Here is a 17,714-nt window from a genome sequence, read left to right as displayed (position 1 = left end):
ATAGTAATACGATGCCATAAATTAGTTAATTATGGTACATTTAACCGTCTTTGGAGCAGGAAGAAACATAAAGACGCACGGCAGAGTGCAACTGCAGCGCCACCTCAGCTCTGCAAACATGCTGCCCAAAAATAGGCTGATACAGACTGTATGATTTTTAAGACTACTTATGATGTTTCTTTTTTTTTAAGATGAAGAATTTAGCCACCATGCACAGCTGCAATTCGCTCTCTCATGGAGTCCAATCCTGTCTGCACCTCTGACTAGGGTTCTGCTTGTCAGGCCTTAACAAATATCAGAGCCAGAGGTTTTTGCCTTTTAAAAGCAAACTTCTATCTCTGTGGGGGGATTAAAACAGCTGCTCTCATGATGGCAAATACTTTCCAGTGTTTATCTAGTACCATCAGATCAGCTCAGTCTGATGACAGCTGGTCAGAAAACACTGGATGAACTTTATTTCTCCCAACATTGTGTTGACGAGTGAATAACAGCCGAGTTAAAAAGCAGCTACAGACACACTGGACTAAAAGTCTTCATTTTGTTAGGTCACTTGTTAAACCAATACACATTATTTTTTACTAATTTACATCAGTGCTTCCCAAACATCTTTTACAATAACTGCAAACAAACAAAATATTTTTAAAAAGTAAATAAAATTTTAAAAAGTCCCCAAAATAATACTCATGTCGCCCTTTATTATTTATTGTCTGATGTATGGAACCAGTGTCATAGTTTAAATGGTGTTGGATTAACTGATGACACTGTCAAACATTCTACCATGCCACTCACTTCCTGATTTTAAGAATTGATCTGTGCCGGCAGAGACGATGATACTGCTAGGAAAGAGTTTGCTGGGACACTGAATACATTTACAGAGATGTCTGATCAAAACTAAACAAATGCCAGTGGCTCAGTAAATGTACTTTAGTGCCTCACAAACACTTTCTGAATAATCTTAATCTCTTTTCAAATGCTGTTTGCCATTGAATCCTCTGTTTATCAGTGAGAATATAAAGGAAATACTTTTGAGTCTTAAATTTAATGTGAACACATCCTAGTAATATCCATGTTTCTGAAGTTACTGATAAATTCTTAGAATTGTGAAGAAAGCAGTGTACAACCAAAATTATTTCACAGGAACATTTTCGCTCTCTCTTAATTGATAGACAATGCGAGACATTGGAGCGGTACTTGTGTTTTTAAATTGTTATTGTGATTTCTACTGCTGCACTTTCAAATGTGATCTACCTCTAATTATTTTTATTGTGTGTTCTAACATATTATTATTTTTTCCCTTGAATATGTATTATTTATTATGACGTGTGCTGCTGACCTCTTGGCCAGGTCACCCTTGTAAAAGACCTTGATCTCAATGGGTTTTATCTGGTTAAATAAAGGTTACATTAAAAAGAATAAGATTCCCAAAAAGTTGGGATATAATCTAACTGATATAATTAAAAACAGAATGCAATGATTTGCAAATCTTTAAAACCCATTTAATTCACAATAGAACATAAACAACATATTAGATGTTGAAACTGACACACTTTAACATCTCATGAAAAAATGTAACTCATTTTAATTTAAGCAACACATCAAAAAAGTAGGGACAGGATAGCAAAGTGCTAGATAAGTAAGTGATACTAACAGAAAAACAGCCGGAGGAGCATTTTGCATCTATTTAGGTCAACTGGTAATAGGTCAGTGATATACGACAAACTGCATCTAAAAATTGTGGAACAATTTCAGAAAAATTATCCTCAACATAAATTTGCAAAGGCTTCGATCATCCCACCATCTATAGTCCATAGTTTCATCAAAAGATTCAGAGAATTTGGAGAAATCTCTTTTTTTCAAGGGAAAAGGCTGCAGGGTCGATATTGGGTACTCCTGATCTTCAGGCCCTCGGGCAGCACTGCATTAAAAACAGGCATGATTCTGTACTGGGAATCACTGCATGGGCACAGGAACACTTCCAGAAAGCACAAATGAAAGTTAAAGCTGTGTGATGAAAAGATATCAGATGTGAACCAGAAAGGCCGCCGTCTTCTCCAGGCCAAAGCTCATAGAAAACTGTTCTGTGGTCGGATGAATCCAAACTTGAAATTCTTTTTTTGGAAACCATAGTGGTCGTGTCCTGTGGACTCAAGAGGAGAGGGAGCATCCAGCTTGTTATCAGGATGCTTGCGTCTCTGATGGTATGGGGTTGCATTAGTGACAATGTTGTGGGCAGCTTGCACATCTGGAAAGGCATAATCAGTGCTGGAAAGGAGGTTTTACAGCAACATATGCTTTTATTCGCATTTTACATGGTGTCAACTTTTTTGGAAATGGGGTTGTAGTACAGTGTTTAACGGCCTACACAAGTTAATTCAACAGCAGTTATATCGTCATCTAAAACATTAGAGTTAACTTGAATAGGCACAGAGAATGAGATTAAATATAAGCAGACTGCATCAGTAATCCAGTTTGTGATCAGTGAAAATTTTAGATCCGACATTTCTCTTTACTTTCAACAGTCTAACACTTCATCTGTTGAACAAAGCCTTTGGAATATTAGTACAGTTTTGATGTGGTTCAGATACAATTGTGGTAAAATTATCTCCAGTTTGTAAAAACAGATAAAAGAAGAGGAAGAAGAAACAAACACAGAAGTTTGCATGGCCCCTTGTCCTTTGTTTTTATGACTCAGTCTAAACTGTGGCTGTGTTGCTGATTCTTCTGCCTTTACACCTTCTGTTTGTTCCTGTATGTGTGCTCTGCTCAGTTTCACCACAAAAACGCGAGTTTTTAGAGTCTCAGTTCAACAAACTTATGTGTTGTGCTTAATTTTTAAAGTGAAACATTAAAATAGCGTACTGTTGAAGCCTTGCGGGAAGAGTATTTTCCGATCTCACATGGTAGCAGGGCTGTCTCAGTGAGGAGAGGGTGGGGTTCACTTCAAAACACATGAAACATATTTAAGCCTCTCAGTGAAACATAAACAGAAGTGCTGTCATGTTAGTGTGAACATAGAGCTGAGAACAACAAACCCAGAATAAGTCTGACTTATGTCTGAAGAAGTCCTCACACAACAGTGATTTTATCATATATTCACACCTCTTTTACTTTTGTTCAATATACCAAAATCACCTGGCCACAATCATGAGCAATCAGCTCACACACACACCTGGCCACAGTCATGAGCAATCAGCTCACACACACACCTGGCACTGCCACACCTGGCCACAATCAGGAGCAATCAGCTCACACACACCTGGCACTGCCACACCTGGCCACAATCAGGAGCAATCAGCTCACACACACACCTGGCCACAGTCATGAGCAATCAGCTCACACACACACCTGGCACTGCCACACCTGGCCACAATCAGGAGCAATCAGCTCACACACACCTGGCACTGCCACACCTGGCCACAATCAGGAGCAATCAGCTCACACACACACCTGGCACTGCACTGATTGATCGCACTCAGCGCCCTGCGTGATCTCCCTCACAAACATACTAAAAATTCTTAATGAATGTCTTGTGCATGCTAATATAAGCAAACACTCAGTGTATTGGGATAAAAAGCATCTGATTTAATGTATGTAAAGCATGGGTGTCAAACACAAGGCCCAGGAGCCAAATCTGGCCCGTGGGACAATTATATCCGGCCCGCAAGATCATACCATATTTGTATTATAACTGGCCCACCAATAAGAGGTCTGCAGATTTCCTCCAGTATAATAATGTGAACTTCAACTTAATTATTTAAAATATCATTGTTAAGCAATAAAAATCTGAAAAAGTAAAGAGATTTCATAAAAACTCAAAATGTGGGGAAAGAAATTAATATGTGTTTTATTTTATATCTTTAATTTTGCATCTCAAGATTACAACTCAAACTTATGATTTTGACTTTTTATTTGATACTGTGACCTTTTCAACTCAGAATTTGGACTTTAAATGTAACATTTTTATTAGATTCTCATATTTTGACTGTTTCAACTCCTTACTTTAGCTTTTTAATCCAATATTTTGACTTTTAAAAACATGATTTCAAATTTTTTTCTCATATTTTGACATTTTGACGAATAATTTGTACTTTTGATATCATATTTTGACCTTTTACACTCCCAGTTTTGAATTTAAGTCATAATTTTAACTTTTTAAGTCATCATCTTGAATTCCAATTCATATTTTGACATTTTCATCTTTCAATACTTGGCTTTTAATCCCATTTTTTGACCTCTCAGACTCACAATTTAAAATTTGAAGTTATATTTTGACTTTTAAACTCATGATTTCAAATTTGATCCCATATTTTGACCTTTCAAACTTATGATTTCAACTTTCTCTATATATTTGCTCTTTAAAAACATTATTTTTCTATTCTTAATATCGTGTTCTGATCTTTTGAACTAATAAATTGGAATTTTTATTTCAGATTTGAGCCTTTAAACTTATCATTTTTTTCTTTTTTGAACTTCCAAATGATTTATCACCAGTGCTGTTTCTTTCATATTTTATTACTGGTGAAAATGAGGTTGACAGTTATGGTTAAATATTGACCCTGTTAGGCCCTCAGGTTAGACCTAAATCAAGAATCCGGCCCCTACTGTGATTGAGTCTGACACCTCCGATGTAGAGCTAAATTATCTTTTTTTAACGAAGTAATTGCAGAATTTAAGTAAGCTAAGAGATTACTTTAAATTACTTTCGAGGGCCACCCCTCCCTCTGGAACTCACTCCCAAAAACATATAGGTCATTTGCAGTCACATGATCCCTAATGTCAGGAAGTGGAGGACAGCCATAAAGAATGAATAGGAAACGGTGGTGTACTATCTACTGAAAAAACCCTGTGTGGAGAGCGGAGTGATCGTGTGTTATTCATGAACGAGCCTGTGCTACAAAACTGCTCTCTATGTGAGTCGCAGTAGCTAGTGACTGTTTGAGTTCCAGTTTCCTTTCCTCCATCATTGTCATAATTTAAAGTGTAAGTGAAACCCCAGCTCAAAGCTAACTCCGCCCACTTCAGTAATGCAAAAAATGCACAGAAAGTGAGCAGTTTGGTACTGAGAGGAGGGAGGGGAAAAGGACAGGATTTTCCAGATGAAGCAGGAGTGACAGTGACGTCCCCTCGCTAGTAAGTGACACAGAGTCCTGCAGCACTGCTGCATCAGGGCGATCTTTTAAGGTGGAGGATTTTTCTCCTCCAGAGTCCCCGGAAGCAGGCTGTAGTGTGGTGGTGGACTGTGGTGGTTCTGAGCACTACATGTTGGGACCGTTGGCCCCAGCACCGGCGTTACTAAAGCCAGAGCTCTCAAAGAGGCAATACAGGTGCAGGAGAGGATGGGAGTGGTCTCTGAATGGTTAGCGGTGGTAACGTTCTACCTTTTATATAGGATTCTACACCACATATGCCACGCATTTTTCAGAAAAGATTTTTCAAAGCAGAAGTCCGTTTGGGCTCATTAGAAGTCGTAGATTGACGATTTTTATCAGTTTGTTGCAAATGTCAGAAATAACATTAAAATATTAAAGTGTTCATTACTTCTTTAATGTTTTTGCAGGAGTGCATGTACAAAATGACTCAGACATCCAATGATCTCCCTATAGAATGACAGCATTTATGCTTTTCAGGAATTAAATGTGCATTGAATCCACAAAGGACAGAGGAAAGACACCTGGCACTCAAATGGGAGTTAGCTACTGTGGCTGACATAAAAGAGCAGTTTCGTAGCATAGACTTGTTCATGAACGCACATCATTGGCCATTCACCCAACAAGGTTTATTCTATTGATCATATATCACTGTTTCAATTAAAAGAATGTTTGCGACAAAATAGGGAACTTTTATCTTTCATATTGGCAGGCCACCACTTCCTGCCCCCCAACAGACATTCAGGATCACATGGTTGCAAACAACCTATTTGGAACAGTTATTCATTTACAGGAAAATGAGACTTTAGGTAAGCTTCCATAGTTTAAATTTAAGATTAACAGCATGTATAGAGAATAAAGCTGTCATTAAAATGCCTACTATTACAGATAGCTGTAAAGGTGAGTTTTTATCTCTGAAAATGGTTTACCTTTACAGTCCAAGTATAAACTGACCTGAAGTACAAGTAATACAAGTATATTTATTGCAAAATTTTGCTTGTTTAATTATGGCGAGCAAAACATTTATCCAAAGCAAAATAGCATTTCAGAGCAGGTTTTTGTATCACAATATATATACTACTGATGTGGCTGAGCCTTACTTTTTACTTAAAATGCCAAAATCAGTCCAAATCTTGAGTGAAAGAGGTGGAAATTCAGAAATGTTTCCATATAAGGCTTGTTTCTTGAACATAAACGTAACCCCTCCAGCAATATTTGAGTAACCAAACCCTCCTAAAAAAGAAAATCATATGCATTACTGCAATAACAAGCTTATCTACCCACTGCTGCAGGTTTACATCCTGCCCACTGACATTGTCATTTTATGTGTTTAAAAAAAGGATCTGTTCTTTGATCTGAAATGTGAGTATACTGTTTGTTAAATGAACTGATTAAGGCGTGGTTCTGATCTGCAAACAAACTGTTAAAAAAGGAATCTATCCAACAAAACCATTTCTATTTCATTGACTTTAATCCTAAACACGCAGTCTTTAATTTACATAGCATCACCACCCATTACATATAAATCTGACAGAATGGGAAAAAAGGTAGTCTAAGTTTTTAGACAGAGAGGGTTTAAATCCAGATGGAAATAAAGGAAAAATCCACTCTAAATATTTCCTGTGCCATACATTTACAGACATATTTTGAGACAGTGCTTTACATGAGACAAAAGGGACGATCTGTGTGGCTAAAATCCAACTGTTTTGTTTTTTTGCTGCTGCAGGAGGAAACACAGATGGAAAACGCATGTAAAGGTATTGTTTCTGTATTTTTCTCCCATGTCGTCATTGTTGTTTCATGTCCAATTCACTCCAACACTGAGTGGATTTCTTCCTGAGGATTATGGTAAACCTCTTTTTCCATCCCTCTTTTACATTTTTCTTCAGGACTGCAGCGAGGACCTCGAGTAAAAGAACAAAAGACCAAATATCATGAGATCAGTGTCATCATCCCACGCCCAAACAATCACCAGTGACTCTCAAGCTGCTCGGCCGAATGTCCCCGCTCAACACGGATACATAACAGCACGGAGGAGGAGGATGCTGTTGTTGTTGTCTTTGACTGAGTCAGCATGAATACACTGCTGCCGTCCCTTTCCTGAGTGGGTGAGGGGAATCCTTCACTCTCTGCAGCTCGCTCTTTACGTAAGTGGTCTTGTTAGAGATGATTTTTACACATGTCCTCCTCTCTACGATACACGGAGAGATGCTGCTAAGACTGTGCACATTTTCGGACATGACAGTTCATCAGCAGAGCAACAAGAACATCTTAAAACAGGCGCTGACACATTTACATGACTTCAGTTACAAAGCTCGCTTTGAAGTACTTTGTTTTGCACGTTGTGGGGACATTTATGTCTGCAGGATTTTGATTGAAACACTTAATTCGTAGCATTTTAGGAGGAAGGCTATATTGAACAATGTACTTTTTTAAAAAGAAGAAGTACAAACTTTCATATATTCTTGATTCATTTCATACAAAGGGAAATATTGCTAACCATCAGTCCAATAAAGGAATTACAATACAGAAATGTTGACCTTCTGAAAAATGATGCTAATTCATGCGCTCAGTAATTGGTTGGATCTCCTTCTGCGCAAATTACTGCATCCATGCAAGGTGGTATGGAGCCAATCAGTCTGTTGCACTGCTGGTCCCAGGTTGCTCTGCCTTCAGCTTGTCTGGATTGTTGAGTCTGGTGTCTCTCGTTTTCCCTCTTGACATTTCTCTACGGGGTTCAGGTCAGACCATCCGGCTGGCCAGTCAAACACAGTATCACCATGGTCAGTAAACCAGTTTCTGGTAGTTTTGGCTTCACTGTGGGCAGGTGCCAAGTCCTGCTGGAAAATGAAACCAGCAGCAGATGGAAGCATGAAGGTCTCTAAAATCTCTTGAAAGACTGTCTGACAGCATTGACTCTGGACTTTATAAAGACCAGTGGACCAACAGTAGCAGATAGCATGGCACCTCAAACCATCGCTGACTGTGGAAACACTGGACTTCAAGCACCTTGGATTCTGTTCCCTTTCTGATCTTCCCCCAGACTCTGGGACCCTGATTTACAAATGAAACTCAGAATGTACTTCCAGCTGCACTGCTACTTTGGATCACTGTGCAACAGTCCAACTCTTTTTCTCTTTAGCCCAGGGGAGAAGCTGATGACATCTGTGGTTCAGGAGTCTCTCAACACAAGATCACAACACTTGTTGTCCATTTCCTTCCTCAGTCCACTACTTGTGATTCTCTTCTAGTCAAATTTCCATGAATCTGCTTTGATACAGCCTCTGAGAACAGCCTGTCCTTTTAGCACTGACCTTCTGTGGCTTACCCTCCTTGTGGAGGAGGATGACAGTGATTGTCTTCTGGACAACAGTCATGTCAGCAGTCTGCCCCATGACTGGGGTTGTGTGTACTGAACCAGAATGAGAGAATAAAGGCTAAGGAACCTTTTCCACAATATTTAATGTTTTGAGATAGTGTTTATTTTTATGAGCTGTAAGCTGTAATCATCAACAAAAAAGTCTTGAAATGTTTCACTATGTATGAGATGAATCTAGAATTTATAAAAGTTTAACTTTTTGAAGTAAATCACAGGGAAAATGAACATTCAAATGGTATTCTAATTTTTTGAGATGCTCCTATAGTGTGGTTTTTAAACACCTGGTGATAATACTGGACATTTTGGGAAGGTTAAATTGCATTAAAAGTAGATACTGTCCAGTCCTATTGTTGATTCAATGCAGGAGCATATATTAGGCTTTAGGCTCACAGTTTGCACCGTCAGTATTGGGCACAGCTGTAACCCCTGCAGGGATGCTGTGGTGGTAAAATCCACTCAGTCTTTACATCTCAAAAGGTCTCCAGTTTGAAATTAAGATGGCAGAAATGTCTTTTTGTTGAATGTGCTGAGCTTCACATTGTTATGTTTTAATTTTCTCCTGTTTGGTTGTTCTGTTTGTTAAGTGGAAAATGGAAAACTTAATAAACACATAAAAAAAAGATGGCAGAAATGTGTTAATTCAAGAAGAAATGTCATTGATGACACTCAAAAATTTCAAACTTCAAAAAAGGAGCAAATACTGCCTTTTGCCTTTAAAAAAATCTTCAATACTTAGTTCACTGTTTTCTTAATAACTTTATATTTTGTTGTAAATGGAGATAGAACAGATGAGGGCATTACAGTGTAATCTTAGATTTGTAAAAGTAAATATGGAAAACGCAGGTACGGCATATGGAACATATGAACACAGCCTGTCACACTTAGATGATGAAGAGTCTCTTCTTTTGTGGCAATCCAATTTTTCCTAATATTTATCTCCCTTTCATTTGAAGGTGCAATGTAAATATTGCAGATAGAGTATTTTTCTCACGGTTTTGTCTATAAACTCACCAAACTGCATGCCTATTTAGGGTATAAATCTAATATTACTAACATATAGAAAATAGTATGGGGACATTAAGATTTAATAATCCTTCTGCTGTCAGAGAGGAATACAGGTTTGGCTCTTTAACATAACTTCTCCAAACTATAAATCATCTGTTAGGATTTGTCTCTAATGTGATTACAGTATAAATTGATGTACAGCTACTTTTGGCTAGGCTAAAGAAACACCCTCTGCAGCTCTGCAGGCTGAATAATTAATGTGAAGTGTCTGCCGATTTTCTAAACCAAAATCAAACACACCACAAATCCTCTCTCAGGCAAATAATCATTAAAGGTCAACAGGAAGATTACAAAAACAAACATACACTCTGTGTGCCGTGTGTTTGTGTTTCTCTTGAGTCGCATTGAACAGCAGCTACCTTTACTGTGGAATTAAAATCTCAAGTCATGCTCTGAGTCCTCTTCACCTTCCTCAGGATCTTCTTCCACGTTGTCTCCTGTAAGAAAAGACAGATTGTTTATCAAGAGAAGTCATCCTCTAGATTATCTCTAAAACATAATTTGCCGATTCAGCATGTCTGAAAATAAATCAGTGATCTTGTGTCTAAACTTTTACATGCTCATGTTCTCTCTCTTTTCTGACTCAACTTGACCCAATTCCTTTTTTTGTTCTGTAACCATCATGCATTAAGACTTTTATGTTTTACCGCTGGGGCAGAAGTCAATGTTCATCAGCATGACGGCGAGGTTGTCGATGTTGATGGTGAAGTGGCTCATACTCTCAAAGCCGAGCTCTGGACGCTCGATGTTAGAGGTCCGGGCTGTTGCTGCCATCCTGTCAACAACAGGACGCTGTTAAAAAACACTCAAATAACTGCAAAACTGTATTAGAAATTAATCTAAGTTCATAGTTTTATTCATTTATTGATGAACTGACAGTTGCAGTAGTTTTTTTTTTTGTCAGATTAGCCACCAGACGGTAGACTGGAACGATTAAGTCATGTGATGAAGAGATGACAGGCATTTACTTAGGGCTGTGTTTAAAATGACATAATACACACTCAAAAATATATATACTATATAATGAATTAGGTCTGAATGCTATTTTGCCAGATATTATGAACAAATAACATTTTTCCACAGCATTTTAAGTGAATTGGAAAGAAGAAATATCAACCATCCAAGCATTGTACACACTGAAAATAAGAGGAAACTGCCAATTTGTTAACATTTAAGTACATTAATTGGATAAAATGAGATAAAATAAAAAAAAAACTCCTCTTCAAGATGGAAGAATTATTAAACTCTAACATCAATTTTTTAATTTCTCACCGCAAAACTTTAAATCTGCTACAGTAGTTTGTACATTACATTTACTTTAATTTAATTGACCTCCTGTCTGTCTTATGTGTCTAATTGATATATTCTACAGTAAATATTTAAACAGGAAATCCTACATTTAAAAGGTTATTGATGAAAATGACAGCGATATTGGCTAGGTCCCACAGCAAACCAAACACCCTCACATTCAGGGATTTGTCCTCATGAGGCGCAGCAGTGATGGCAGTATTCAGATTTGTTTGGATTACTGATCTCTGCATCAGGCCGATCAGCTGCTGCATAATGTATGCAAACTGAAGAAAGGTCACAGAGCTGGAGAGTCTGGAAAAGACCCCAAAAATGCTCTATACTGCACACTTTCAGCAGCTATGCATGGTTTCATAATTAGCACTCAAGTTTGAGGGAAATTTCTGGGTTTCTTTTCATGCATACTGTGAACTAAGTACCAGGGCTGACACCTTTCAGCTGGTTGGATGGTCGATACACTCTCATCCGATCGCCAGATGGTAAATATAAGTAAATTCAAAACCACATTCACACACTGATTCAATTCAAACGCACCCATACCCATTGACATGCCAAAGACGAAGTAGTAGCAAACGTCTGAATATTCACATGTAGTCTGAAAAAGTTAGGATTAATGTTTTAATATGATAAAAATCTTACTTTTAAAAACATGTTTGTGTCCTGCTGAGATTGAACTAAATCATATCCATTCAGGTTGTATATTTAGGGGTTGATTTACTCATGCATCAGCAGGATGACATGCACCAAACTTCTTTGTATACAGTGCTGTGAAAAAGTATTTGCCTCCTTCCTGATTTCTTATTCTTTAAATACTGCACACTGAAATGTTTGAAATCATCATACAAGTTTTAATATCAGACAAAGGTAAACAGATTAAATACAAGGCAGTTTTTAAATGATGATTTCATTCATCCAAACCTACCTGAACCTAATAACTGGTTGTTCCAACTTTGTGGCAACAACTGCAAGCATTTGTGATAACTGGCAATAAGTCTTCTACATCCCTGTGGAGGAATTTTGGACCACTCTTTTTCGAAGAATTGTTTTTCTTCAGACACATTGGAGGGTTTTCCAGCATGAGCGGCCTGTTTAAGGTCATGCTGCAACATCTCAATGACATTTAAGTCCAGACTTTGACGAGGCCACTCCAAAACCATTTAGGTTTTTTTTAAGCCATTCAGAGGTGGACTTGCTGGTATGTTTCAGATAACTGTCCTGCTGCAGAACCCAAGTGCCAAAGTGAGGTCACTAGCTGATGGCTGGGAATTCTCCTTCTGGATTTTGTGGTACAGAGCAGAATCCATGGTTCCAACATTTAAGGCAAGTGGTCCAGGTCCTGAAGCTGCAAAGCAGCCCCAGACCATCACACTGCCGCCACTATGTTTGACTGTTGATATGATGCTCTTTTGATGAAATGCTGTTTTAGCTTTTACACCTTCCAAAAAGTTCAGCTTTTGTCTCATCAGTACACAGAATATTTTCCAAAAAGTCTTGGGTATCATCATCTTTTGGGACCTCCTGGATGAGTCGATGCCACTTTGTGTCGTTTTGGTTGGCCCACCACTCCTGGGAAGGTTCACCACTGTTCAAAGTTTTCTCCATTTGTGGACAGTGGCTCTCACTGTGGTTCCCTGTGGTCCCAAAGCCCCAGAAATGGCTCTGTAACCCTTTCCAGACTGATAGATGTCAGTGACTTTGTTCCTCATCTGTTCTCCAGTTTCTTTAGATAGATGATGTGTTGATGTTTGAGATCTTTTATCCTACTTCCCTTTGTCAGACAGGTTCTATTTAAGTGTTTTCTAGATTCAACAGGTCTGGCAGTAGCTAGTGAAACTGAACTAAGCTTTCCAAAAGTTGTTGTTAATCACAGTTAATTCATAATTTCACATAGGGCCAGACAGGTTTGGATTTTTTTTTTCCTTAATGAATGAAATCGTCATTTAAAAACTGCATTTCTATCTGCTCAGCCTATCTTTGTCTATTATTAAAATTTGTTTGATGATCTGAAACATTTAAGTGTGATAAATAACCAAAACAACAAGAAATCAGGAAGGAGTCAAATACTTATTCACAGAACTGTATGTACAGTAATACACTCGCTTTTTGCCACAATCTAAATTATCCAACATGATTGACTGACAATCCATAAAATGACTTCTTTACTGCACATATGCATCCTTACATTTGAAATATTATGCACATTTTATTATTTTTTATATATTTTTTGTGTTAAAGATACCAAATATTTGATCACTTTTCATCTTTGGAAATTTTTGCAGTGTTGACTATTAAAATCTGACCACAGCACTACATGCAGAATCAGAGTTTCACCACAACAAAGCTTCACTTACTTTTCCAGCACAACTTTGGCACTCTGCAGGTGAAAGAGTGAAGGGACAGAAAAAAGGAAAGAGAAAAAATCAATCACACTGAGCTTCACCTCTCTGTGCCAGTGACATCTGTCCTGATTGTCTTTTATGACACTTCAGCGTGCGAAATAAAAACATGATTTTAAGAAATAGTGCCAGCTGGCAGAAGGCCTCATGGTGTTAACTAGTGTCTCTATCTTCCTTAACACCTGCTTCAGTGGAGATCAGGGCTTTAATATTAAACAGTGACACCTAAAGCTCATCAAACACACAGCAGACAGTGATGCAGACGTGTTGCATCAGCAATATGGAGGTTGAATTTAGTTTCTGCTCATTTTTTCAGGGATGAGTGGGGGAAAGATGAAGTTGGACCTTAAAACTGTCTGCTGTTTGGTTTAATGGCATAAAATGTGATTTTTACTCATGAAAATACTTCAAAGTGATAAGATGTATGTTTTAAAAGTAATGTATGAACACATCCAAAATGTTTAAACCCAGAAAAGTCTTCATGGGCAACAAAGATAAAACAGAATACATCAATTTAAAACGATATAGCAGAAAGAAAAAAATAGTTTACATGATTATTTGTAACTTTATAACTGCTTAAGAGGTCATGTGGAACAAATCAAACAAACTTTATGTTTTATCTACATTTTAATATTTTAATGAGGGGTTTAAAGCATGTTTAAAGCAACCTGTTTTTTTATTTTATTTTACTGTCATTGAAAAGCAAGTGCTTTACACCGATGGCTGAAAAACACTAACAATTATTTCCACAACCATAAAAAACACATTAAGAAGGCCTGTAAATAATCACATCAGAGAAAAGACATAGACATTAGACAGTGGAAAGCATGAAAAGGATAGTAAAAGGGTGTAAAGCCACACAAGGATCACATAAACGTACACAAAAATGATTCATATGCTTTGGAGGACAGATAGGTTTTTAGTTTAGTTTTAAGTAAAGACAGTAGAGAGTCAGGTTACCTGGCTTCTCTTCAACCTTTAAATCTAGTGATTTTAACTGAGCTTCATGCCTTGTCTAACTCCTTTTTGTTCTCTCTTTTTTTGTTGCAGTGTCTTCTCTCTGCTAGTCCTCTGCCAACCACCAGCCAGAACATTTAGCATTGTCTGCACTGTTTGCACTGTTGTCGCTGTCAAATAAACTTTAACCCTACTATCTCTTCTCATGCTCTGCTCCTGGGTGCTCGTCATACAATCATCACAATTTTTTCTTTACCCTGCCAAGTGAAAATAAATCTGTATTTAGGTTTGTAGTATGACAGGTGACTGTGTTATGAACCCCCAGGTCAAATTTCAGTTAAACAAAACATCTCCAGGTTCATAAAATTAAGCTTCAAAATTATGAAAAATGAGGCAGTGAAATCTGCTCCAGGATGGTGTGGGCGTGTCTGTTGAATGAGCTGAAGCCACGCCCACTCAGGAGAGATACAACCTTCTCAGATTTAAAAAATTGCTACAATCTAAGGGGGCTTTCACACCTACATCTAAGGTCCGGACTTTCTGACTTTTCTGTTTGGTCCGAACCAAAATGATGAATGATGATGAAACCTCCCCTGGACCCTGGTCCGGACCAAACAGCCGGACCTTGGTCTGACCAAAAGAGGTGGTCTTGGTCTGGACCAAACGGAACCATGGTCTTGTTCATGCCCAGTGTGAAAGCGTTATTTTGAAAGGCTCGGACCTTCATATCAATGACAGGAAATCACAACATGACTATCGGTAAAGGAAATCCATCGCCATAACAAAATGATCCGCAGAAGAGCCCACAACAATCTCAGACTGAAATTAACCAGCAGCCTGGACAGGGTGGGCTAACAGTAGCTGTTACGGGAGGAGTAGAAGTGTCCGTTATTATGTAAAATGGGGATTGTCCAAGCACGGAAAATTTCATAAAATTGTAGATAAAGTTATACCTCACTATTGACAGCTCAAATGCAGTCGGTGTTGCATTTGGCTTGCAGGATTGCATACTTTGTTCTCCTTTCCTGTCGACGATGATAAAGTTGTCATCTAATGATAAAACTCATAAGAAGAACTCCGACCAGCCTTAACTTTCAATAAAGGCAGTGACATCAGTTAACAACAGACTGGACTGAGATGAACTGCTCTGTGATTTTATATTGTAGTGTTAGAGGGGCGGGGTCATTCCCCATTGTGGGCTCGTGACATCATGAGTCCACATATTTGCCCCGCCCACATGAAACCAAGCCAGGAAAGAGGTGAAAAACTTTATAATGGTCTAAATCAAGTATTCAGCCACATGTAGATCTTAGTGTTTTCACATGTTTTCAGCGACCATATTCCAACATAACCAGAGTGTTAAGACACAAAGTTTGGATTTCATTTCACAGGGTCTTTAAGACAAGTAAAGACCCAATCTTATGCCTTCATTTAAAATATTTTCTGTTTAAAAGGAATACCACGTGAGATCATGTTGGCAGAAATGGTTTAAGGGTGCTACAAAAATCAGATTTTTTCCCAAAACATCAACAAAAAGTTAGCTAAGTCCAACTTCTGTGATGCAACTCTTCTGATTGTCTTCATCATCACATCGTGCCTCCACCTTACCACTCTCATTTTGTAGGAGTAAATCAAGCAAAGTGAAAACTAAAATTAGTTTCCAGGATGTGAAATGTGATGTAATTTTACAATTAAGTGAAGCACCAGAGTCGCCCGATGAGTCAGGCAGATGTCAGTGGAAGGTGACGTACATATGCTGTACAGGGATCCAGCACAGTGCATGTTACAGCTGCCCTCTGAAAGTCTGTAAATTACATGCAGTCATACATACGACAGTGATGAACCTCTACTATTGCATTCACCTGAAATTTCACCCTCTTGCTCAAAAATCAGTTGCAGTCTATGATGCAAAATTTCAATCTTGATGGAAAAATTGTTTCTTTGGCATTAGATAACGCCACTTGCAAAGCCCGTAAACTCAATTTGACAAATTTTCCAGCGTGCAGAGGACTGTAGGCTGTGTGGCTAAAAAAACATTTTAAGTTGAAACTTGAAATTAATTTTAGAACTAAAAGACTAACTGGAGTTTTCCAGTGTTTCAGCAGAGCGGGATCTACACTGAGATTTTAAAAATGCATGTAGAACATCAACGTTATCATGAGGACAGGGCTTCATGCTGCCACTATTAAACCATCAATGTGATATTCAGAAACACACAGCCTGATTAACAAGTTGAGGTAGGTTATTTAGCCATGAGCCATGACTCGAGAAGCATCAGTAACATTTCTGCAACAGAAATGTGGTTTAAGTCAGGGACAGAGTCTCCTGTGGGCCGTAACCATGGCAAACAGGACAAGGCTGAAGGTCAGTATTGGATGCTTATGATCTTGGGGCCCTGAGTTGGCAGTGCATTAAAACAGGCGTGATTCTTTACTGGAAATCACTGCATGGGCTCAGGAACAATTCCAGAAATCAGTGTCTGTCAACAGCGGTGGCTATGCCATCCACAAATGCAAGTTAAAGCTGTACCATGCAAAGAAGAAGCCATGTGTGAGACAATGCTGTCTTCCGTGGGCCAAAGCTCATTTAAAAACTGAGGCAAAATGGAAAACTGTTCTGTGGTCAGATGAATCAAAACTTGAAATTTTTTTTAGAAACAGAGGACACTGCGTCCTGTGGATTAAAGAGGAACCATCCAGCTTGTTATTAGAGTACAGTTCAGAAGCCTGCATCTCTGATGTATGGCGTTGCATTAGTGCCAGCGTGGGCAGCTCACACATCTGGAAATGAGCTATCAATGCTGAGAAGACAGAGGTTTAAGATCAACATATACTCCCATCCGGACAACGTCTCTATCAGGGAAGGCCTTGAATATTTCAGCACGACAACGCATAGCACATATTTCACAACAGCGTGGCTTCACAGTAGGAGAGTCTGGGTGCTAAACTGGCCTGCCTGCAGTCCTGACCCTTAACCATTGGAAAACATTTGCTACATTGTAAATAAATAGATGGCAAAGACTCAGGACATTGAACAAGAGTGGGACAACATTCATCTCCCAAAACTCCATCAACTGGTCTCCTCATTGACCAGACACTCACAGATCATTGTCAAAAAAGATGGGATGCAATGGTAAAAATAACCCTGTCCAAACTTTTTGGACCAAAACTGCTAATATTTTCATGAAATGGCAAAATGTCTTAGTTTCAACATCTAATGTTTATGTTCTATTGTGAATAAAATATGTGTGTATGAGATTTGAGATCTATATTATTTTATTCTTTGTTCCTCATAAAGTAAGCAGCTGGAATGCATGCGTGTGCATGCTTTCCATTCAAGCATGTTTGAACATGTACGTGATCAATTGGTTGATCAATAGAGTACACAGGAGAGACTGACCTGCTCTCCAGCTGTGTGAATTAATCACGTGTTTGTGTGTGATGACGCGGTTTGTGTTTTAAA

General features: G+C 38.4%; 1 protein-coding gene across 3 annotated transcripts in view; it reads right to left on the bottom strand.

The window, feature by feature from the left end:
* Positions 1-17,714, bottom strand: part of trim54 (tripartite motif containing 54) — a 38,886-nt gene that overhangs the window by 4,019 nt on the left and 17,153 nt on the right. Inside the window, exons 6-9 of one of the 3 annotated variants that reach the window (XM_041804695.1) lie at positions 13,251-13,273; positions 10,239-10,366; positions 9,951-10,028; positions 6,575-7,338 (exon numbers count right to left, since the gene is read on the bottom strand). In XM_041804695.1, coding sequence (XP_041660629.1) covers positions 9,964-10,028; positions 10,239-10,366; positions 13,251-13,273 — 216 coding nt within the window. In that variant the 3' untranslated portion in view covers positions 6,575-7,338; positions 9,951-9,963. Of the gene's footprint in view, positions 1-6,574; positions 7,339-9,950; positions 10,029-10,238; positions 10,367-13,250; positions 13,274-17,714 lie in introns of those variants that run through there. The other 2 variants (XM_041804693.1, XM_041804694.1) reach the window with 2 other exon arrangements.

This window comes from Cheilinus undulatus, linkage group 14, assembly GCF_018320785.1.
Source record: "Cheilinus undulatus linkage group 14, ASM1832078v1, whole genome shotgun sequence".
In the NCBI taxonomy this organism is placed as follows: domain Eukaryota; kingdom Metazoa; phylum Chordata; class Actinopteri; order Labriformes; family Labridae; genus Cheilinus; species Cheilinus undulatus.
The sequence above is the reverse complement of the archived record's forward strand: the minus strand, read 5'-3'. Positions and strand labels throughout refer to the sequence as shown.